An 18228-nucleotide genomic window follows, 5' to 3' on the forward strand; every position below is an offset into this window, starting at 1 on the left:
TGCAGATCGCAAAGGCATGCAACTAAGGGTGCAATCGGGATTGAAAAATCAGCATGGGTGAAAGAGACGAAAGAAATTGTAAATCTTACGGTTGTGGTATCGATGAGGCTCTGTGTCCTGGTGACTTTCGTCGACAGGGTATTAAAGTCGCTCCTCGGCGGTGTTTCGGCGAGGCATTCGTCCTCCGCCAAAGAGACCAAACTGTTATACCATTGCGCGCTGCCGCCGCGAGACGGTTTCGACGGCTCGTGCAGCCGGTTCAAGTCTTTGCTGAAGCTCAGGCTTCGCTTAATCGGCTGTAGGCCGCGGTTTATCGCTGCCGGTAACTCGGCGGCACTGCCTCTTATCAGCGACCCGATTTTCCAACGGAACGACGACTTGCGCTCGAATTTCCCGCTCTTCTTCCTGGCCGCCTCGGCGTCTACCACGGGATTCGAAGCGTCCTCCGAGTTTTCTGGAACGAATGCACCGTTATAAATTCATCCATACAGAAAGCAATCGAGACAAAATAATGAGTACAGTATTTCGAATATAATAAACATGGAAGAACGTCTGGTGCAAACGAGATATGCATCGAACAAATGCAAAATATACTCGAATACTCGAAGAAATTTGAAATAATTCAGAGTATTCCCTCTCTATATATAAAAAGCTCTGTATTATGAATTTAGATACGATATTATGAATTATTCCACGGAAAGGTAGCCAACGAAAAAGAGCGAACTGGACTACCGTTCTCCAAGGACTCCGGTAGATAGGGAATACTGCAACGTGCACGCCACCCCCACCGATTCCGAACAATTCCCTTTGCACCATACGTGCCGATCGAGATATTGTTTCAACAGATCATTGTTTCCCATTATCCGGAACAGCGAGTTCGCACAAAAGTTTTGCACAACGTTGCACAGTCGGGAATGATCTCGTCTACGATTGTTGTACCTGGCTCGTCGTTGGACTTTACAGGGTGGTGGTGTTGCTGCTTGGTCGGCTTTACCGTCTTCGCGTTACGGCCGGGGGCTTTCTGGCTGGCAGTCTTCGGCGACTTTTTCGTCGCCCTCTTCTCGTCCTTCTTCAACGTTGTCATCGTGCCAAGCCCCTGGACCGGCGCAGGCAGCACCGGCGTCGTGGCGAACACGGCAAAGGCAACGTAACGGGAAAAAACGAAGGATAAAACAATCGGGGGGTGGGAGGGTCGGGAGAGGCAAAGGTTGAGCGCATCAGCCAGAAAAGACAGACGGATCCTCGGGGCGTGACGACGAATCCTCGGTCCACTTCAGCGGGAAGGAATTGGCCACATTTCACCGGGGTCAGCGCCGCGAGACAAACGAGCCGGCGTTTCACGTGTAACGCCAATCACGCGAACAGTTTAAAGCACTGCGGATGGACCCTCGATAACCGGCGAGGCCGCGGGCGCATTACGCGGATAACGCGTTCAAGTGAACAATTAAACCGCTCTCTCTATCTCTCTCTATCCCTCTATCTCTCTCTTTCTATTTCTGTCTCCGTCGAACAATCCGCTGGTTACTGCGAATTTCGCGGCACAGCCTCGTCCAATCACCACGATTGTCCGCGTTACGAAACGCCGAAATGTTTCACACGCGTGTCGAGCGTCGAAACGCTCTGCTATTCGAACTATGATCGCTATGCCATACGCGGGATCATCCTCTTTCCGCCGATTAATGGCTGTTTGTTAGCCGAAGATGCGGCTCGGTGATTTATCGGTGCCCGACCGGTGGCCTGGAATTTCATTCGCCGCTTGTGAATCGAGTACCGAATGGCTCCGCTTCGCCTAACTAAGACAGGGGGTCGGTGACTGTCGAAAAGTATAGCAAAGTTGCCGCCGATTTTTCCCGTGCTACTGTTTGGTCGATATTTATGCTCGTTCTGCAAGCTTGGTTTGCCATCGATTTGGTCTATCGTCTTCGGTTCAGTGTGAAAAATACTCTTCGTTCGGTAACATTCGCGATCTCGTGGCTCGATTAATGTAGGCACGTAAGAAGAATACGTGAAATTGTGATTCTCGCCGTCGAAAATCGACGATATATTAATTTGAATATTGATGTATGTATTTATATATAAATATTTAGATCTCTCTCTATATAAATATTAATCTATATATTAATTTAAATATTAATGTGTAGATTAATCCATATATGAATCTGTGTATTAATCTAAATATTAATTTGAATATTGATGTATGTATTTATATACAAATATTTAGATCTCTCTCTATATAAATATTAATCTATATATTAATTTAAATATTAATGTGTAGATTAATCCATATATGAATCTGTGTATTAATCTAAATATTAATCTGTATATTAATATATCTAAATAATATATCTATACAATACACCCATGTACTAATCTGTACATTAATGTATCAATAATATACAAATCCGCGTTCGATAGAATTCCTCTAGTTTTTGATCGCGCCGCTACGCGTTTCGAGAACGCTCGGCATTGCTGTGCACCTAGAAACGCACTCCACCTGTATCGGTCTGTTTTTTCTGCTTATCGCGGTTTCGTTATCATTGCGACATAATTAGCAATATCGACGTTATCGCGCGGAATCGTAGACTGGCGTTTGCCCGTCGCGTCGCACGAAAATTCGTACTCCAGCCCGACGTTCTTCTAAACCGCGACGACTAAATAAGCGAAACAGCGACGCGATACGTCCGTAATCGTCCCGATAACGTCGAATATGTCGCTCGTACGGGGAACACGGCCGAAGAATATTTATTGTTCCGCTACGTCATCGGCAATTAACGCTATCGTAAAAGCGGCAGCGTATCGGCGAGCTATCGGGAATTTACGGGAAATGCAGCGACTTGCAGTACGTTTCCACATTGATGGAGCCATAAAACTGCGAAATCGACAAATTGGGATCGTAAATCCCGTGGAAACTGTATCTCCTAATTGTCACCGGCTCTCGGCCGAATAAAACGGAGGAGGGTTTTTATTAAGCTGTTGACAATCCCGGACGGATTCAATTTGGCGTCGCGACTTGGCCCGATTGAAATCGAACCGCGGAATCGACTCCGTCATCTACGGACGGCGAAACAACCGAGAAATAAAAATCCTAGCGACGCGACGGCGGGTTTGATAGCGCGGCGAGCGAGAATTAAAGGTGACGACGTCGCCGCGCCGCGAACTGCAAAGAAATTTATTTTCTATCGTGGGCCGACGAGGGCGGCCGGGTCACAGTAGCTGTTGAAACAGTTTAAGCATCGTCCACGATTGTAGACCTCGGGACACGCGCTAGTTAAATCGATGCAACATGGGCCACGTAACGCGTTGCCACGTTCGTGAATGCGCCGATAAGGTTCGCTTCAAGGTGGCGCGAAGTTCAGCCGATTACAGCCGGAAAGCATCTGGAAAACTATTGTCGTCGATAAGCCGTGGAAAATATCGGGGACGGTCTCGCGCGGTGCCGCTCGTTTCGACCGACGAATCGGCCATACGTTTTCCGACTCCATGATTCCGCGGCCACGTGACCGGGCCGCGTGTTCACGGTGCCGCAGATCGGCGCACCTGAGACACCGCGGGCAATCGCCTGATAGCGCTGCCACGAAATAATCGTGGCAAAGACTACGGGCTCGCGTTGCTGACTAATCTTGTTTCGATGCTAACGGCGAGCTTCTAAGGCGGCCGCTACACGGACGCTACCGGGTAGACAATTTGCTGATGACGAAGCCGACCGAGTAGCTCGAATTTTTGTTGGTCCACTGTTTCAAAGGCTATCAGGAGAGATAGTATCTACATCGATAGATACAGAAAGAAAATATGATCGATGAATTTTCAACCTTGGAACAACCCCCTTGCATTTTTCGATGTTAGTGACATGACGGAGTTGCGACTCGAAATAAAATCTCAATAATCGAAATATTATTTATGATTGTCAATATAGAAAATATAAAGTACGGCATGAGGACAAAATAGCCTCAGTATTTTCGCATCTTTTATTTTGTAATTATTAACATCGTAAAGTTGCATCTATTATAAAATTATTAAATATATGTCTTTACTCGAGCATATTAAAAATTACGAAAAATATGAATAGATTTTATCTTGTAATATTCGCGAGACAATTTTTCTCAACTTCTCGGTAGGTTTAGTATAAAAAATGTTATGGGTTCGCTGACGACTCCACAGAGTTATCCTAGAGTTAAATGATAACATCGATGCTTTTAATAAAACATCGTTCCAAAGACTTGCAAAACGTCGTCGATCGATAAGAAACTACTCGGAGCGAAAGAAGATGGTCGAGAGAACACGCGATTGTCTCTAGACGACATTGGCTATCAAATATAGTCGCAGAGTAAATTATGATATAGCAATTTATCACTCGGTGCCCGGTCGTACACGTCGACAGCGTACGTTTTTAACAAATTCGCACAGTAGCTACGGTAGCAAATTCGGCGGAGGACTTAACGAAGAGATAAGGAAACCGGGGACAAAATATTCGAAACTGTTACCAGCTGGTTATCGTTTCAAGGACTATCGGATCGCGTAGAGAATATAGCCCGTGGTCTCGGGCAAGCAATCGTAAAATCGCCTTTAGGCGAAGCCGTTAGCTAGAGCCACACGGTACGGTGCCGAGCACAACGCGGCGATTTGTCACTCTCGCGCTCTATGATTTCGCCGCTTGATTTTCCTCGTCCTTGCAGCATCGAGCGTCCGCGGAAGGACGTGTCGATCGATCGGATCCACGACGGCGTCGCTCGTCCATGGTACGCGAAGGTATCGTAGCCGCTCGGAACAGATAGATCCGGGCTGGGTCCACTTATCCGCGGCACACTTTCACGTGGCTTATCAGCGGCGCGAGATAAGCCCGCGGGAACTATTGCACGAGTTCGCCCGTCGAATCGACGTCGGAGCACTACGGAGCCCGGACTATAGCACTGTAGCGAGGATCCGATCGGATCCGGCACGATTTTTTGATCGTATGCACGCACACGCACACCCGCGCACAGTGAGACGCGAGCGGGTCCGATGATCGTCGACGATAACGGGCGGGCTTTATCGGGCCTGCGGTGGCATGGTATTCTCTTCTGCTCGGTAGCGTCGATCGGCGGCACCCGCGCGGCGCGTAACACGAGCGCGAAAATCGCAGACGCGTAGCCGAGAAATTAAGAAGACAGGTGAGACGAGGTAAGCGTTTCGCTGCTGGCAGCTGGTGGGGGACCCGCGTCGGACAGAGACAGCTGCTCGTTGGATAGAGCGGAACGATCGGGAAAGAGAACCGCGTCGATCGGCGAAGGAAAAATGTGTTGCTTCAGTGGTGCTCAATTAAACGGGCGTGCACGACTACGATTCCGAGGGATTTTCCCGATCGCCGCGTCGGGTCCGCGTCTCGCGATCGTCTCCGACCGCGGCGATCGTCTCTCGATAATCTCGGAGATATATATCATGACATTCCCGGTAATCTCGAGAACAGATAGCGAATTGGACGTATTTAAAATCGAAACGTGTTCGCGGAGAGGCAGTCGGTTCGACGAACCTCGGGGAATCGTTAAATGTTTGTTGAAATCATTCGATGGAGTAACTGCCAGGTGGTGTCGGACTTCGATTTATTAATCGTTTGCCGAAGTCTCCCGATGAAAACAGCTTCCACGCGGCTGGACTTCGACTCTCGCCTGTTGAAATCCGCCGATGAAACAACACCTACCTGGCCGGACTTTGATTTATTAAATGTTTGTTGAAATCTTTCAATGGAATAACATCGTTTAAACGGTCGGCCGTCGTCGGCGTCTCCTTTCAAGATTTTATGGAATGCCACCGCGTGTTTGCAATATTTCTACTAGGAAATTGATAAGACGGCCACTCGAGAGATACCGCGGAAAGTTATGGTACCAATGCAGCGAGAGACTGTTATAAATTGTCGTCGGTCTGTATTCACGCCGGCAGGGAGAACAGGCCGACCCGTTCGACAGTCGGATATACACCCGACAAAATGATCGTCGAACGCAGCGAAACGCCCCGCGTAATGGCTGTTTTACGACCTAATGCGCGAATTAATGTTTCACGAGTGACTCGCGTCGCGCGGACCCTGTGTTATTTAGATATTCGAACGTCTGCTACACTCGTATCCGTTAATGGTAGCTAATGCTGCGGGGGACAAGATAATCGAACGCGGGCAACGAGACGCGACCTACCCAGGCCACTACCTTGAAAAATCTGGAACGCGCCAGCGGATTTGTAATTGTTAACACACGGATAAATCGCGACGCAAAGAACCGAATATTCTGACGAGTCTGACAATGCTCGGGTAAAAAATGGCGGAGAAGACCGAGGAGATCGGCGGGTTCGTCTACGGACGTCGCACAACAGCACTTACCGCGAACATGACCAGCAGCAGCAAGGTCTCTAGCGAATCGGTCATAAGTCGGTATATAACGGTAGTCGCAGCACCGAAGCCGATTCATTCGACCGGCCGATATGTGTTCACGGTTGCCGGAAGCGGCATGCGACATTACTCTGCGAGTCGCGATAAGGTTTACGACGCGGCCCGTACAGGGAACCCGGCTGGTCGCCGGAACGCATCGTACAGCACACGTGTGAAAATGTCGATACGAATTGTCTATTTCTAGGTCGCGAAAGTAAGCGGATCGATACCCGCGCCTCGTATGTAAGGAAGCGGGACTGGTGAACTCTTGCCGCGCAACCTTTCGCAGCTCGGCCCACGGAAGATTCGGCGAATGCGTACGGCCGGTGCCCGTTCCGGGTTTGGGTACCGTGCAATTTCCGGCATTTGCATGCGGCCTCGGCAAACGGATTCGCCGCCGCGAATCGCTGCCATTCGCCGCTAAATCGGTCGAGCGGATCGTGCTGCCTACTAGGCGAGTTTCGTACGTTTCCTTGACATCCTTCGGCCAGTTAAGGACTCGCTCAGGTGTCCGCCAAAGAGTCCGCGTGAATCGCCGTTTCCTCCGAACCGTTCCCAAGCAATCGATAAACGTTTAACCTAAATTTATTCGGTTCCCTGCCATCGCCTGATTTCGCAAGTCGGCCCCGGAGACCGTTCCTTCCTGCTCGGATAGCTTCGATCGGGGACACCTTTTACTGGCCCCTGACTCATAGATCCTTTCGTGGCTCGCGCCTCTTAATCCTACGAAGGCTTCCGAGATCCGTAGTTTCGAAGTACTTTGTTCACAGTCTGGAATTGTTCTGAGGAGTAGGCGTTGTCACTTCGTGGCTGCTAGACCGCGAGAACCTTGGTGTCTTCGATCTCGAAACCGTAGGGACTCTTGGAATAATTTGTTGGTTTTCCCAGTTCCAACATTTATTGATTCTTACATTAAATACGTGATGTTCTGTCGTCATTTTCGTAACTCATGGATCGGAAGACTTTTGATATTTTTCATCTTATTACCATTTCCAAAGCATTTTGAAGTCCCTTTCTTCTATGTATTAGGTGTTTCGGTTAATTATGTCGATTTTGCTCTCGTTCGAGCGTTTATTTCCATGATAAAATAACAAAACTTAATAATTAAAGTATTGTTTACTAAACAACTGGACGCCAAACACCGCCCTCTCGACAATAGCATCATCGCTCAGGAGCTAGATTGCCTCTTGGACAGCAAATCCCGCTTCATGTACAGTTAGAACCGCCCCCTGAGCAAATAAACCACCCTTTAAGTGTTATACCCCGCCCGTTAAATATCTATTATAGTCGAAAACATGATAATTGTTTTATCCTAACAGCTTTCATTCTATCGCCGCTATCATCGCTCTTAAATCGCGAGACTTTCGATATCTTTCATCTTATCATCACTTCCAAAGCATTCCGCCTGAAAGTCTCTTTCCTCTCTATACAGCACTGCTTATCGTCACCCGTGCTCTTAGTTAAACCCTCAACCATTGCAACGCCATCACCACCATTTGCAAAAGACCAGTGCAGAGATGTCTACAGCCCGAAGCAAATCGCGGACCAAAGGAGAGTGTTCACTGTTCGAGCGTGGTTCCCAACGAGTTCAAAGCGGTTTTGTTAAATTTCTCGATGCCCCTCCCCCTTGGCACCGGCGTCGCCCAATTTCTGTTTGACGTTTAATGGCCGAGCATTTTCACGCCTTCCGGTTCCACGGGCTCGCTGTGCCTGCCGGACCGCTTGTACGAGCAGCGCGAACGAACGCAATCGGCACAGAAACACCCCCGTGTGCCACTTTGAAATGTTTCGCCGGCCGCAATGGTAGCTCATTAAAGAGGAGAAGGGAACAAATTGGTGGCATTGTGGGTGGTTCGGTGAATGGCTACCGTGCGGGGGCAGTCGGTCCGCGATTCGGCGGCGTCTTTATTAAGTCAACAACCGGGCTTTAGAAATTCGTTGCATTTCGACCGGACAGAATGAAAATCCGCGGCACGGTGTTCGCGGCACCGGGTCATGGTACGCGCCGGATAATGGGGACATTAATTGGCGCTAGGCGCTGCCATTACGCGGCAAATATTTCGTAATCAAGAAGACAATAGGGCAGACAATACGAAGCACTTACCGCGAGTTCTTGGGCGCGGATTACGTCGTCGAGGCGACGTCTCCCGTGGATCCCGTCGAGCATTTCATTAATTCAACGATCCGATTGCATTTTAACGGAACGAATCACAAGTCCGTTGTACCGTCCAGCGAACTTCGATGAGCCCGATTCACTGGTCGACAATACCACTACCGATGGCGCCGCGTGAAACGATCGCGAACACGAACCGTTCCCGAACCGTCGCAAAATTGAATTGTTTAATTGGATCTGGATCTATGATCGAGAAATTACTGCGGCCAAATTGCTCGGAGGGCAAGTGAACCAACGGTGTTTTTGATAGAACTGTAGCCGACCGCGTGCCGGTACACCTGACACGGAGTGGTACATTCATCCCCACCAGGTGAAACCCCTGGCTCGCCCCCGCCGCCCTCTTAACACGATTCAGCCCCGAATTAGACCATCCGCCGTTTTAATTCATCCAGCCTGGCCCGCGCAATCGAGCGAGAAAATTTTACGGGGAGAACCGGCGCGAAGGGCGAAAGAAAAGCAGTACTTATCGTATATTAGAACGAGCAGGAGGAAGACATTTCCAGGGGGAATCGTAAGAGGATATTCGCAATTTACTTTCAAATCTGCCGGGCAATGAGAATTTATAAGAGGACAATGAAGGGACGCTTATCGGGCGCCGGGAATATTATTGTCCCCTTGGAATACAATTTAACCATAAAGACAACAGGAGGCAATGTTTGAGAATTTTTTGATGTTAGAGTTCTTTGGGAAATCGATTATGAGTGCGTTCAATTAGTCAAATTAGTGTCAACGATTGTTTAATTCTAAGTACTGATTTTTTTTTACCAATAAAATTTTTCAATTTTATTTAGCTTTTATTTAGCTTTTATTTAAATATAAGTTCTAACAATGCTAACTGGTCTTCTAATTGTTATTCCTAAGTATTTGTATTTAAATTAAATAAAATCACATGTAATAAAAGCAAGTAAATATCCTTTTGTTCGAAGTCGTTTTGTTCTGATGTCGCTTACTTTTTATATCTACGTATATTATTATTTGCAATTCATATCAGCGTTCATTATATTATATTTATGTCTACCTCTTATTTTTTAGAATAACTATATCTAATGCACAATTCTTTTCTACAAGAATAAAATAGTATACTTAAAAATATTTATATGGTATTATTACATGTTTTTAAAATATATATAATATATAGCTTCTAATAATATATATTATATGGCATATAATAATGTATAGTATATAGCATATAATATAAACTTAATAAATCCTGACTCTGAAGTCAAAATATATTTATATTTATGATTTACTAATATATTGCACAACACTCGCATGCATATACTCATAATAATTTGTCTTAATCATGCATTGTGGTCAAAATTAATTACCTGGCATTCTAGACGACTACAAAGTGTGTTTGATTTTCCCTCCTTCGGTCCTCCGTTTGAATTTGCTCCGCGTTGGCGCCAAGAGCGCAGATCTGCAGAGAAAACGATCGATCAGTCGCGGTTCTTTTATTTAAAAAATCCAGGTAAAATTAGTTAAACAATTCTACATCATTATTCCAAATAAACGTATTTCACATCGACTACAGTAAACCCTAATCAAATAAAGATTTCTTTCCTTTCCGAACCATTTAAATCAATTAGAAGTAACTCGAATATTAGTATCGATTAAGTCCAGTCATTACACAGTAAATTCTATTAATTATCGACAGCAATAATACACTAAAATACATGAAATCCGTAGACAGTTAAAAGCTTGAAACAACGCAATAAAATGAACCATACTTTTTTTCGATTTCCAGTTTGTTTAACAAAAGCTATTGACGGGATCATATATCGGCGCGAGGCCGTTTCTTCTTCGACATCGTGTACATAGAATTTTTAGAACAGAAATGAACCAAACTTCTTCACTTTCTCTTTCTGACGACACTGATTCCAAGTGCATACAACAATCGACAACGATTCTACCCCCGTTTGAACCCACGGAAGCCATTGTTGTGGACAACCTCTGCCGACTGGTGGCGCTGCGATCGTTCGTAATAATGGAAACCCACCTTCAGGCAAGATGTGACACCTCGTACTCGCGGCGAACGTTCTTTGGATTGCGATATTTTCCGGTAAAGTAGTTTGGCAGTTCTTCGGGGCTGGATGTGCGAGTGAATAATTACTTGAAAAATGTAAAATCGCGTTGGTGATACGGAAATTAACCGCACCGTTCCTGAGGAGACCTTCGTGGATCCGTGTCCGTGATCGCCGTGTACATCGCGTGCAATTAACATATATCGCAACAGGGCGTCCCGAACCGTAATAAAACATCGATCGGTGCAGTGAAAGTGACGAAAAGAAACTAAAACCAAGTGTTTGCCCATCATGTAGTCGATAGCATCTTCCCCGCAGACTTTCGGAGCACGGGCCGCATGCCAATGTCCGTATTATTCAGGTACAAGGTTAATGCGCCTTGACTCTCTATTATCCGTGTCTCCACCAGGGCATTAATAGATGAAAATGAGTGGGGATATGTTTGAGGGTAAGGATTACCCTACCCAATGGGCCCTAAACCCTTCCGCTTACCAGAACATGAGCAATGACCAAGGTAAATGGAATAACAAGTATATTGGCGCACGATCTAGCATACCACATGTTTATTTACCATGTTTCCAGCAATCGATTCATAAACCGTGCTTGTGATCAATTTCAGTTGACTGGGCAGCCTTAGCTCAGCAATGGATCAAAATGAAAGAGACCGTCGTGCCACCGGCACCACCACCACCAACTATTAATCCTATATGTTCTGGAACCGATGGTAGTGGAGAAGCTCCCATGGATATGGACACTAAAGATGACGATATCCCACCTGCACCGCCTGCACCTACCATCAGTGGATCAGGTAACACAGACTAATACATCTAGTTCCCCTGGTACAGGTATTATTCACTGTTGCATTTACAGGTAATAGATGTACATGAGTTACAGAGCTACAGTATATTGGGTTGTTTTTATACAATTTTAGCAGGGTACAGGGAAAGCAAATCTTTCAGACTTTTTAAAGTATGAAATGAATACGCTTTTATATCAGAAGCTAAACGATTTAGAATGAGTTTTTGGGATAAATTCAATACGCTCTGGCTCTGGGGATCATATAAGTATGATAAACTACAGCTCATTTAAAAAGATTAAATGAAATTAGCACTGAATGTGTTAATGCACTTGTACAAAGCAATTTATTTGATTTCTCTTATATTGATTTTTTCTGTTACAAGCGTTATGTAAATATATTATATAGAGTTCTATTGATTTCCTGGATGAAGTATTCTGTATTGTAGTTTCCTATATAATATGTTGTTTTGTTTGATGCCTTAGTTCCAGAGAGATAAGTAATCTAAGCTGATTTTCATGGAACTGTTTTACAATGTATATTCTTTAATACCAGCTGAATCTTGGACCCAATGGAATCAATGGGGCCATTGGAACAGCTCAGGTTCTGGTGCAGGTACTTGGGAGTGGACTGGTGTGCCTCCCCCCGGTGTTTCTATAGGTTCTGATGGGAAACCTATGGGAATTCCTACAGTACCAGTTATACCGCCTGCTCCAACCATATCTACAACATCTGAATTTAATGTGCCACCTCCAGCAGCACCGGCGTTATATTCTTATAATTCAGTACCTCCAACACAACCTTATAGTCAGGTTAAATAATTGTATTTCTAATATTAAAATCCACCTAGATCGTGGCCCTTCCCAGTTATCTTAGGTTCAATAAAGTGAAAAAAAAAGAAACATACAGTAATAGAACTAGAAGCTTTGATGATTTTCCGTTCATTATTTTCAATTTATCCTTATTTTATTTTCACCATCATTAATCGATAATGAACAAGCTTCTGTATATACGTTCAACCGAGATCTGGGTGAAACTGAAAGTTTACGGATAATGAGTGTTTTGTGTTTAGGTCAGTAGTTACTGGTCAGGAGAACCACCCGCTACAATACCGCCTCAACCGCCCCCTTTCATGAAAGGAGTTAGGCACACGAACAGAACGCCGCATATGAGGCCTATAGATAACGTCAGGTGTAGAGAAGACAGAGAAAAAACTCCAGAAGAGGACACCACTACGACTATAGGTAAACGAATTATCTACTGGTCAGATGAGCAACTGAAAGAAACGAGAATCGGTCTTTGAATTCATATAAAATCTCTGTAATGCCTTGTTCCAGACGCCGCTAAGCGAAGACAATTGCCAGCCTGGATTAGAGAGGGCTTAGAAAAAATGGAGAAAGCGAAGCAGAAGGCCGTCGAGAGGGAGAGGCAGGAGGTCCTGAGGAAGCAAGAATTAGAAGCCCGAAAGCAGGCCGAGGATGAGGCCCGGGCGGTGCTAAATCCTTCCAAGAGTAAATTCGTAAGTATCTTGATAACATTTCAAGGACCGAGGGTACGTTTCGATTCGAGCGAGCGAAACCAGATTTTTCGGGTCGCAGGATTCCGATTCCGAGAAGGAAACGGAGCAAGAAGTTGAAGAGGGTTCGCGCAGTCAGCAGGTCGCCGACAAAAACTTCGAGCGTACTCCAGACATTCTCCTCCGGCCCCGGAAGTCGAGATTCCGGGACGCAGACTCGCCGGATGCACATGCACACACCGATAGGAGTCCAACCACGCCTTCCAACGCTACCTTAAGTACACCCAAGCGATCGCGAGAGGAAGTGCTGCAAGATGTGGTAAGTGTTTGCACAGAATTATCGTTTTACAGCTTGGACTCGTGGAATGCTCGTGGAACTGGAGCTGGGATGCAGTGTTTTCTCCTTAACGTCGCATACGGAGTATTTTTCTACCCAATCATTTCGAATATGTCTAGCAATGCGCTGGAACCATTAAAACAGGGAAATCGGAAATTCTTTCCATAGGGTCGCGTTTCGATCCTCACCACAGGAACCATTAAGGACGATGAGGAAAAGCTTCCACTGCTCCCGTGTGTCATGTATTTCTGTGTCCTTCTTTCGAAGGCGACGTTATGGGGGGAATACTATCAATGGAAAATCTCGTACGAATGTGGCCTTATTTAAAAATTGCTTAAAATTATCTAAATATTTTTAACGTTTTACATATATTTCTAACGTTGCACAAATATTTTTAATCTTACAAAAATATGTGATTTTATATTCGGGTGGGTCTATTAAATTATTTATCGTGCGAGAAACATTTTATATATATATATTTGTGTAACTTTGATGACTGAGGCAGGAAAATTCTGAAAGTTGGAGATTTAATGTTGATGGACTGTTGAAATATTAGCGAATTTGGTGTTGCTATGGAAATGTTCGTGAGCATTTAGCGAGTTCCTCTGTTGCGTCGCTTAGGGCAGCCATAAAGGAGACTTTGGTCAGCAGATGTTGAAGGTACGGAGGTCGCTAACGGAAATTCTTCTGGAGGTAACGAACGAAGAAATCGGTTCTATATGCAGAGAGGTTTGGAGCCGCGCACGTGCCAAAGGTACCCCAGATACACACGATACAACTAACAAATTGATATTTCATACTTTCGCTGATCAGTGCACAGAAAATCTGATTCACACGAGTCTCGTGCAGTGTTGCGGTGAATTTTATTTGCCCATTTCTGTAATATAAGCTTTTAAACATTAAACAGAGATTATTCAATTCATAGAGTTACTTATTCGATGATTTCAGGATATCCTACTTTATTTTCCAGGATTTCTAACATGTATTATAAGCGACACTTTCAATCGTTTTCTTGCATTGAATTTCTATCGGGATCTTGTCGCGGTTTGTGACTTGTTTCTCAATACATAAACAAGCTTCTTTAACGTTCTTATCGAAGATTTATTGCCGAACTAATTGATATACGCGTCGATTCGACAAATAGATCGTTGTCCGTGAAGAAAAGACAATGGCGAAGAATCGTGCGATCGAACTCGATGTAACTAGCGCAATAAAACGTTCTCGTTAGAAAACAAACAAAAAAAAACAGAACAGTCTGTAAAAGGGCAAATCCGTCGAAAGATCGAAAAAATATTTAATAATCTAATTAAAATACGCGCGGCAGTGGTTATAAATTAAGTTTACTGAAAAGAACACTCCGATCGTACGACACACTCGAAAGAAAAGCATATAAGAATCGCATGTTCGAGCTCTGATATACAAAAAGCGTATTTTCTTTTCAGATTCTAGCTACTTATCTTTTCCATTCTTGTTTTTCACTTGATCATTATATTTTCGCTTCGCTTTGACACGAACAATTACAACATGCCTTACTCTTTCTCCTTTCTTTCTTTTTTTTTTTGTCAAATACACGTGATTATTCTCTATTGAAAACGAAAACAAAAAAAAAAGACGAGAATGAAAAGCATACAAAAACGGAGAATTATATCTGTTTACTAACGTCAGTCTAAAGCAGTTTCAGTTTTAGTAGTTCGAAAAATGGAACACGTTAATGTCTTTAAGGTGTATGAGGAATGATGCAGGATCTCGACTCTCCTTGCGTGTATCACTGACGATGATGATGATGATGATGATCAGTACCATTTAATTTTGGGGGGTATTCTGATGATAGCACTTAGCCACTGGGTACTAAATGCGTGTGTGTTGTAAGTCCCTGCAGGAGAGACCCCCGTCGCATCCCTCAACAACATGGCCCCTCTTGCTCAGATCACTCGTAAGCTTGGTAAGTCCCTATGCCTTTACAATCTACAACGCACGGTGATCCTAGGAACCGGTCGTGTACAATGCCAGTCACTTGTATCGATTCTAAAAAGAATGAAAAGAAACGAACGAACAAAAATATAAAGAAAAAAAAAAGAAACGAAAAGAATGCGTCCGTGCATTTACCGTGCAGTCCGTAGCCAATGCTCGCTTATAAGTTCTCGTGAAACGAAGATATGTCTTACAGGACATTCTTCGATCATAGCAGCAGCATATTTAGTGCTCGAGCGTATGTCTTACATTGAACGAAAGACGTGACGCGATTATATGATCCGCTATAATAATCCTATCGTTCCGTGTAGGTCTGGGCATCTATGGCGACAGCAACAGCGAGTCTGAGGAGGAGCAGAACGAGCACGTCCAGGCTCAGAACAACGACAGCGACGAAGAACTCATAGTAAGTTGCTCGATGCTTGTACAATTTTCTGTTACTCGATCGAATATCATTAGCGTAAACTTCTCGATGGGTAACCTAGAATACGGTGTTTAACCGCGGATCATTTTTCAGGAGACATTAAGACGACGACAGCAAGCGTTCAAAAAGACGGAGGAGGAAATCGAGGCACGGCTGGCGGAGGAGGATGAGAGGGAAGAGCAACGTTACGAGGATCATTATGGCAAGCAACAGGAAAATCATACTGGTAATACAAGCTGCAAGGACGCAGGTATGTTTCGAAGTTATGTTAGAACGTAAGCCCCTATGAAAACCAATGCATCATTAAGCGTAACACCATAACATCACTACTTTAGTTGATGAAAAAGAAACGATAAATAATCAAAGAGAAGCGTCTGAAACTTTGTCGAGCGCCGGGCAAAGTCCACAGCCGCCGCAGACATTGCCTGCGGACACGGCCAAGGCCGCTGAGACGCCTTCAGGGTCGGCGGACACCGAGTCGAGCAGCTCTGTGTCGACTAGCTCCGACTCGAGTCGCACCTCTTTGAAGAAGAAACGGACTAGCAAGGGCCGCGAATACCGGAAGAGGAGGTCGAAGAGTCGAAGTCGATCGAGACCGCGAAAATCTCGGTCTCGTTCCTCGGAGCGCGGCCGGAAACGGAAGTCCAGGTCTAGATCGCTAAAGTCCTCGCGTAAAGAGTATCGTTCAAGGTCTTCGAGCAATTATAGGTCCAGCAAGAAGCACCGATCGAGATCGCGTAACCGTAAGCGACGCCGATCCCGCTCGAGGAGCTGTCGTAGATCTAGATCAATCTCGACCGCGAGGAAACGGTCAAGGTCAAGGTCCAGAGGCAAGAGGAAGTCCCGATCGCATTCCCGCGGACGACGACGAAGCCGATCGTACTCGATCAGACGCAGCAAATCGCGCGCACGCGACAAACGACGAAGCCGATCGCGATCCAGGGCCAGAGATCGGTCGCGGACACGATCCAAGGAGCGAAAACGCTCCGAGTCTTACGTTTCCAGGAGCAAGAGGAGGTCGCGCTCGCGATCGAGGGATCATAGAAAATCGCGATCAAGATCAAGGCAGTCGAACCATCGGGACGGTAAGAAATCGTCGTCGCATCGATACAGGAATTGAACCTGAAGCCCCCAACGTTCTAGCCAAGGTTGTATATACATATTCATATTATAATAACATTTTCGAGATATTCGTACAGAATAATAATAATTAATAATAATAATAATAATAATAATAATAATAAAGCAGAGACAGAGAAAGAGAGAAAGAGTGAGAGAGAGAGTGAGAGGCGATACGATTATGGATATACATTTTGTTCTACAACATAGAAGTACGCGCGGATACCAAGCAAAGCGACGGTTTTAGGCAATTGTGATTGTCTATTTAAAGCAAATTTTCCATGCGTGTGCGTTCCCGAGCACCTTGATAAATGTCCGGTCGGATTAGCTCGCTCTTTTCCAATCTAACTAGGGAACCCTTAACTTGTAATAGTCTTCAAGACAGTTTTGTAATTATACCAAGAGAACACGTCAGATTTTTACCTTCACAGTGCTAGTTTGTGTGAACCCGACCAGAGTTTTCTTTTCTCTTTCCTTTGTTCGACTCGACTCCATCGTTCCTCGGATATATCTAACTGCGCTCTACCGAACCTATTTAGTTTACCATTCCAACACTAAAAAAAGAAAAAAAAAAGACTCGACTTCGGCGCCTATGCGCACGATCCGATTCGAATTCCTTCCAACCGATTTAATTAATTATACGTGTACGCTGATTGTTGCCTGTAAACGAAACTGACGAGGTACAAAACACGAGAATTTTATATCGGGTGAAACAGACCCGGAGAAAACAGTTCGATCTTTTATCCCCCGCCGCCTTCTCATCGATCCCGGGTGGATCTTAGATTTTCTGTATCGCCATGTTGTCGAATACAGAAAATCGTAACGGAGAAGCCACAATCCCCCGTTCCCTTGTTTGACACAGAATGTATTAACATCCGTTCGACACACTTTTTAAAAACTCCGACAATTTACAATGTATTGTAAGTACGGGCCTTACATACGCATTGCTATGACGACAAAGTGTAACGAGCAATTTTCAACTGAAATAAAAAGAGATACAAAACCGAATAAAATGCAGAGATAATAAGAGATGAAAGGACGACCGAACCTCTTGTGTGCTTGAGTGATATGTGTTTCTACATCGTGCATGATCGAATTAAAATTCGTGTGGTGCGAAGGTAAGCCCCCCTCCTTCCAGTTTGTTTCGGGGAGATGGTTCTTCGAGCTCGCAACACCGAAATTTATCATAGCCTTCTTCTTCTTCTACTTCTTCTTCTTCTTCTTGTTCTACTACTACTACTTATACTTTCGTTTTCCTTTCCTTTCGTTGCTGTTCGTTGTCTTCCGTTTGGAAGGGAATTGTCGGTTCTGTTGCATTATCATAATTTATTTCATATAAACATTTGATACAGTTTTAAAATTTCGTTTTTTGTAGAGCTTAGCTTTAGTAGTAGTGTTAATAGTTAATTAGATTCTATAGAATGTATCGGAGATAAAATGGATGGAGTGATCGAGAGATAGAGTTTGGTTTGGCATG

General features: G+C 44.8%; 2 protein-coding genes across 3 annotated transcripts in view; one reads left to right on the forward strand and one right to left on the reverse strand.

The window, feature by feature from the left end:
• LOC144470903 (uncharacterized) overlaps positions 1 to 10471 on the reverse strand; it is a 19422-nt gene extending 8951 nt beyond the window's left edge. Inside the window, exons 1-5 of the mRNA XM_078182494.1 lie at positions 10295 to 10471; positions 9893 to 9984; positions 6344 to 7620; positions 940 to 1096; positions 90 to 454 (exon numbers count right to left, since the gene is read on the reverse strand). Coding sequence (XP_078038620.1) covers positions 90 to 454; positions 940 to 1096; positions 6344 to 6388 — 567 coding nt within the window. The 5' untranslated portion in view covers positions 6389 to 7620; positions 9893 to 9984; positions 10295 to 10471. The remainder of the gene's footprint in view (positions 1 to 89; positions 455 to 939; positions 1097 to 6343; positions 7621 to 9892; positions 9985 to 10294) is intronic.
• An 87-nt stretch (positions 10472 to 10558) lies between these two features.
• Positions 10559 to 18082, forward strand: LOC144471343 (uncharacterized). Of its 2 annotated transcripts, none has more exons than XM_078183296.1 (11): positions 10559 to 11102; positions 11208 to 11396; positions 11940 to 12196; positions 12457 to 12628; positions 12722 to 12903; positions 12983 to 13219; positions 13859 to 13991; positions 15108 to 15179; positions 15520 to 15614; positions 15726 to 15882; positions 15968 to 18082. In XM_078183296.1, the coding sequence occupies exons 1-11, from the start codon at positions 11009 to 11011 to the stop codon at positions 16750 to 16752; spliced, it is 2373 nt and encodes a 790-aa protein (XP_078039422.1). In that variant the 5' UTR covers positions 10559 to 11008; the 3' UTR covers positions 16753 to 18082. The 2 variants fall into 2 exon arrangements, with proteins under 2 accessions (XP_078039422.1, XP_078039423.1); XM_078183297.1 differs by having other exon boundaries at positions 13889 to 13991.
• Positions 18083 to 18228: the final 146 nt, after the last annotated feature.

The sequence above is a fragment of the Augochlora pura genome, chromosome 6 (assembly GCF_028453695.1).
Source record: "Augochlora pura isolate Apur16 chromosome 6, APUR_v2.2.1, whole genome shotgun sequence".
Classification (NCBI taxonomy): Eukaryota; Metazoa; Arthropoda; class Insecta; order Hymenoptera; family Halictidae; genus Augochlora; species Augochlora pura.

Coding starts and splice junctions, on each gene's coding strand:
- LOC144471343 (XM_078183296.1), top strand. CDS start 11,009: ATGAAAATGAGTGGGGATATGTTTGAGGGTAAGGATTACCCTACCCAA. Junction 12,904..12,982: donor ATCCTTCCAAGAGTAAATTC/GTAAGTATCTTG, acceptor TTCGGGTCGCAG/GATTCCGATTCCGAGAAGGA. Junction 15,615..15,725: donor ACAGCGACGAAGAACTCATA/GTAAGTTGCTCG, acceptor ATCATTTTTCAG/GAGACATTAAGACGACGACA.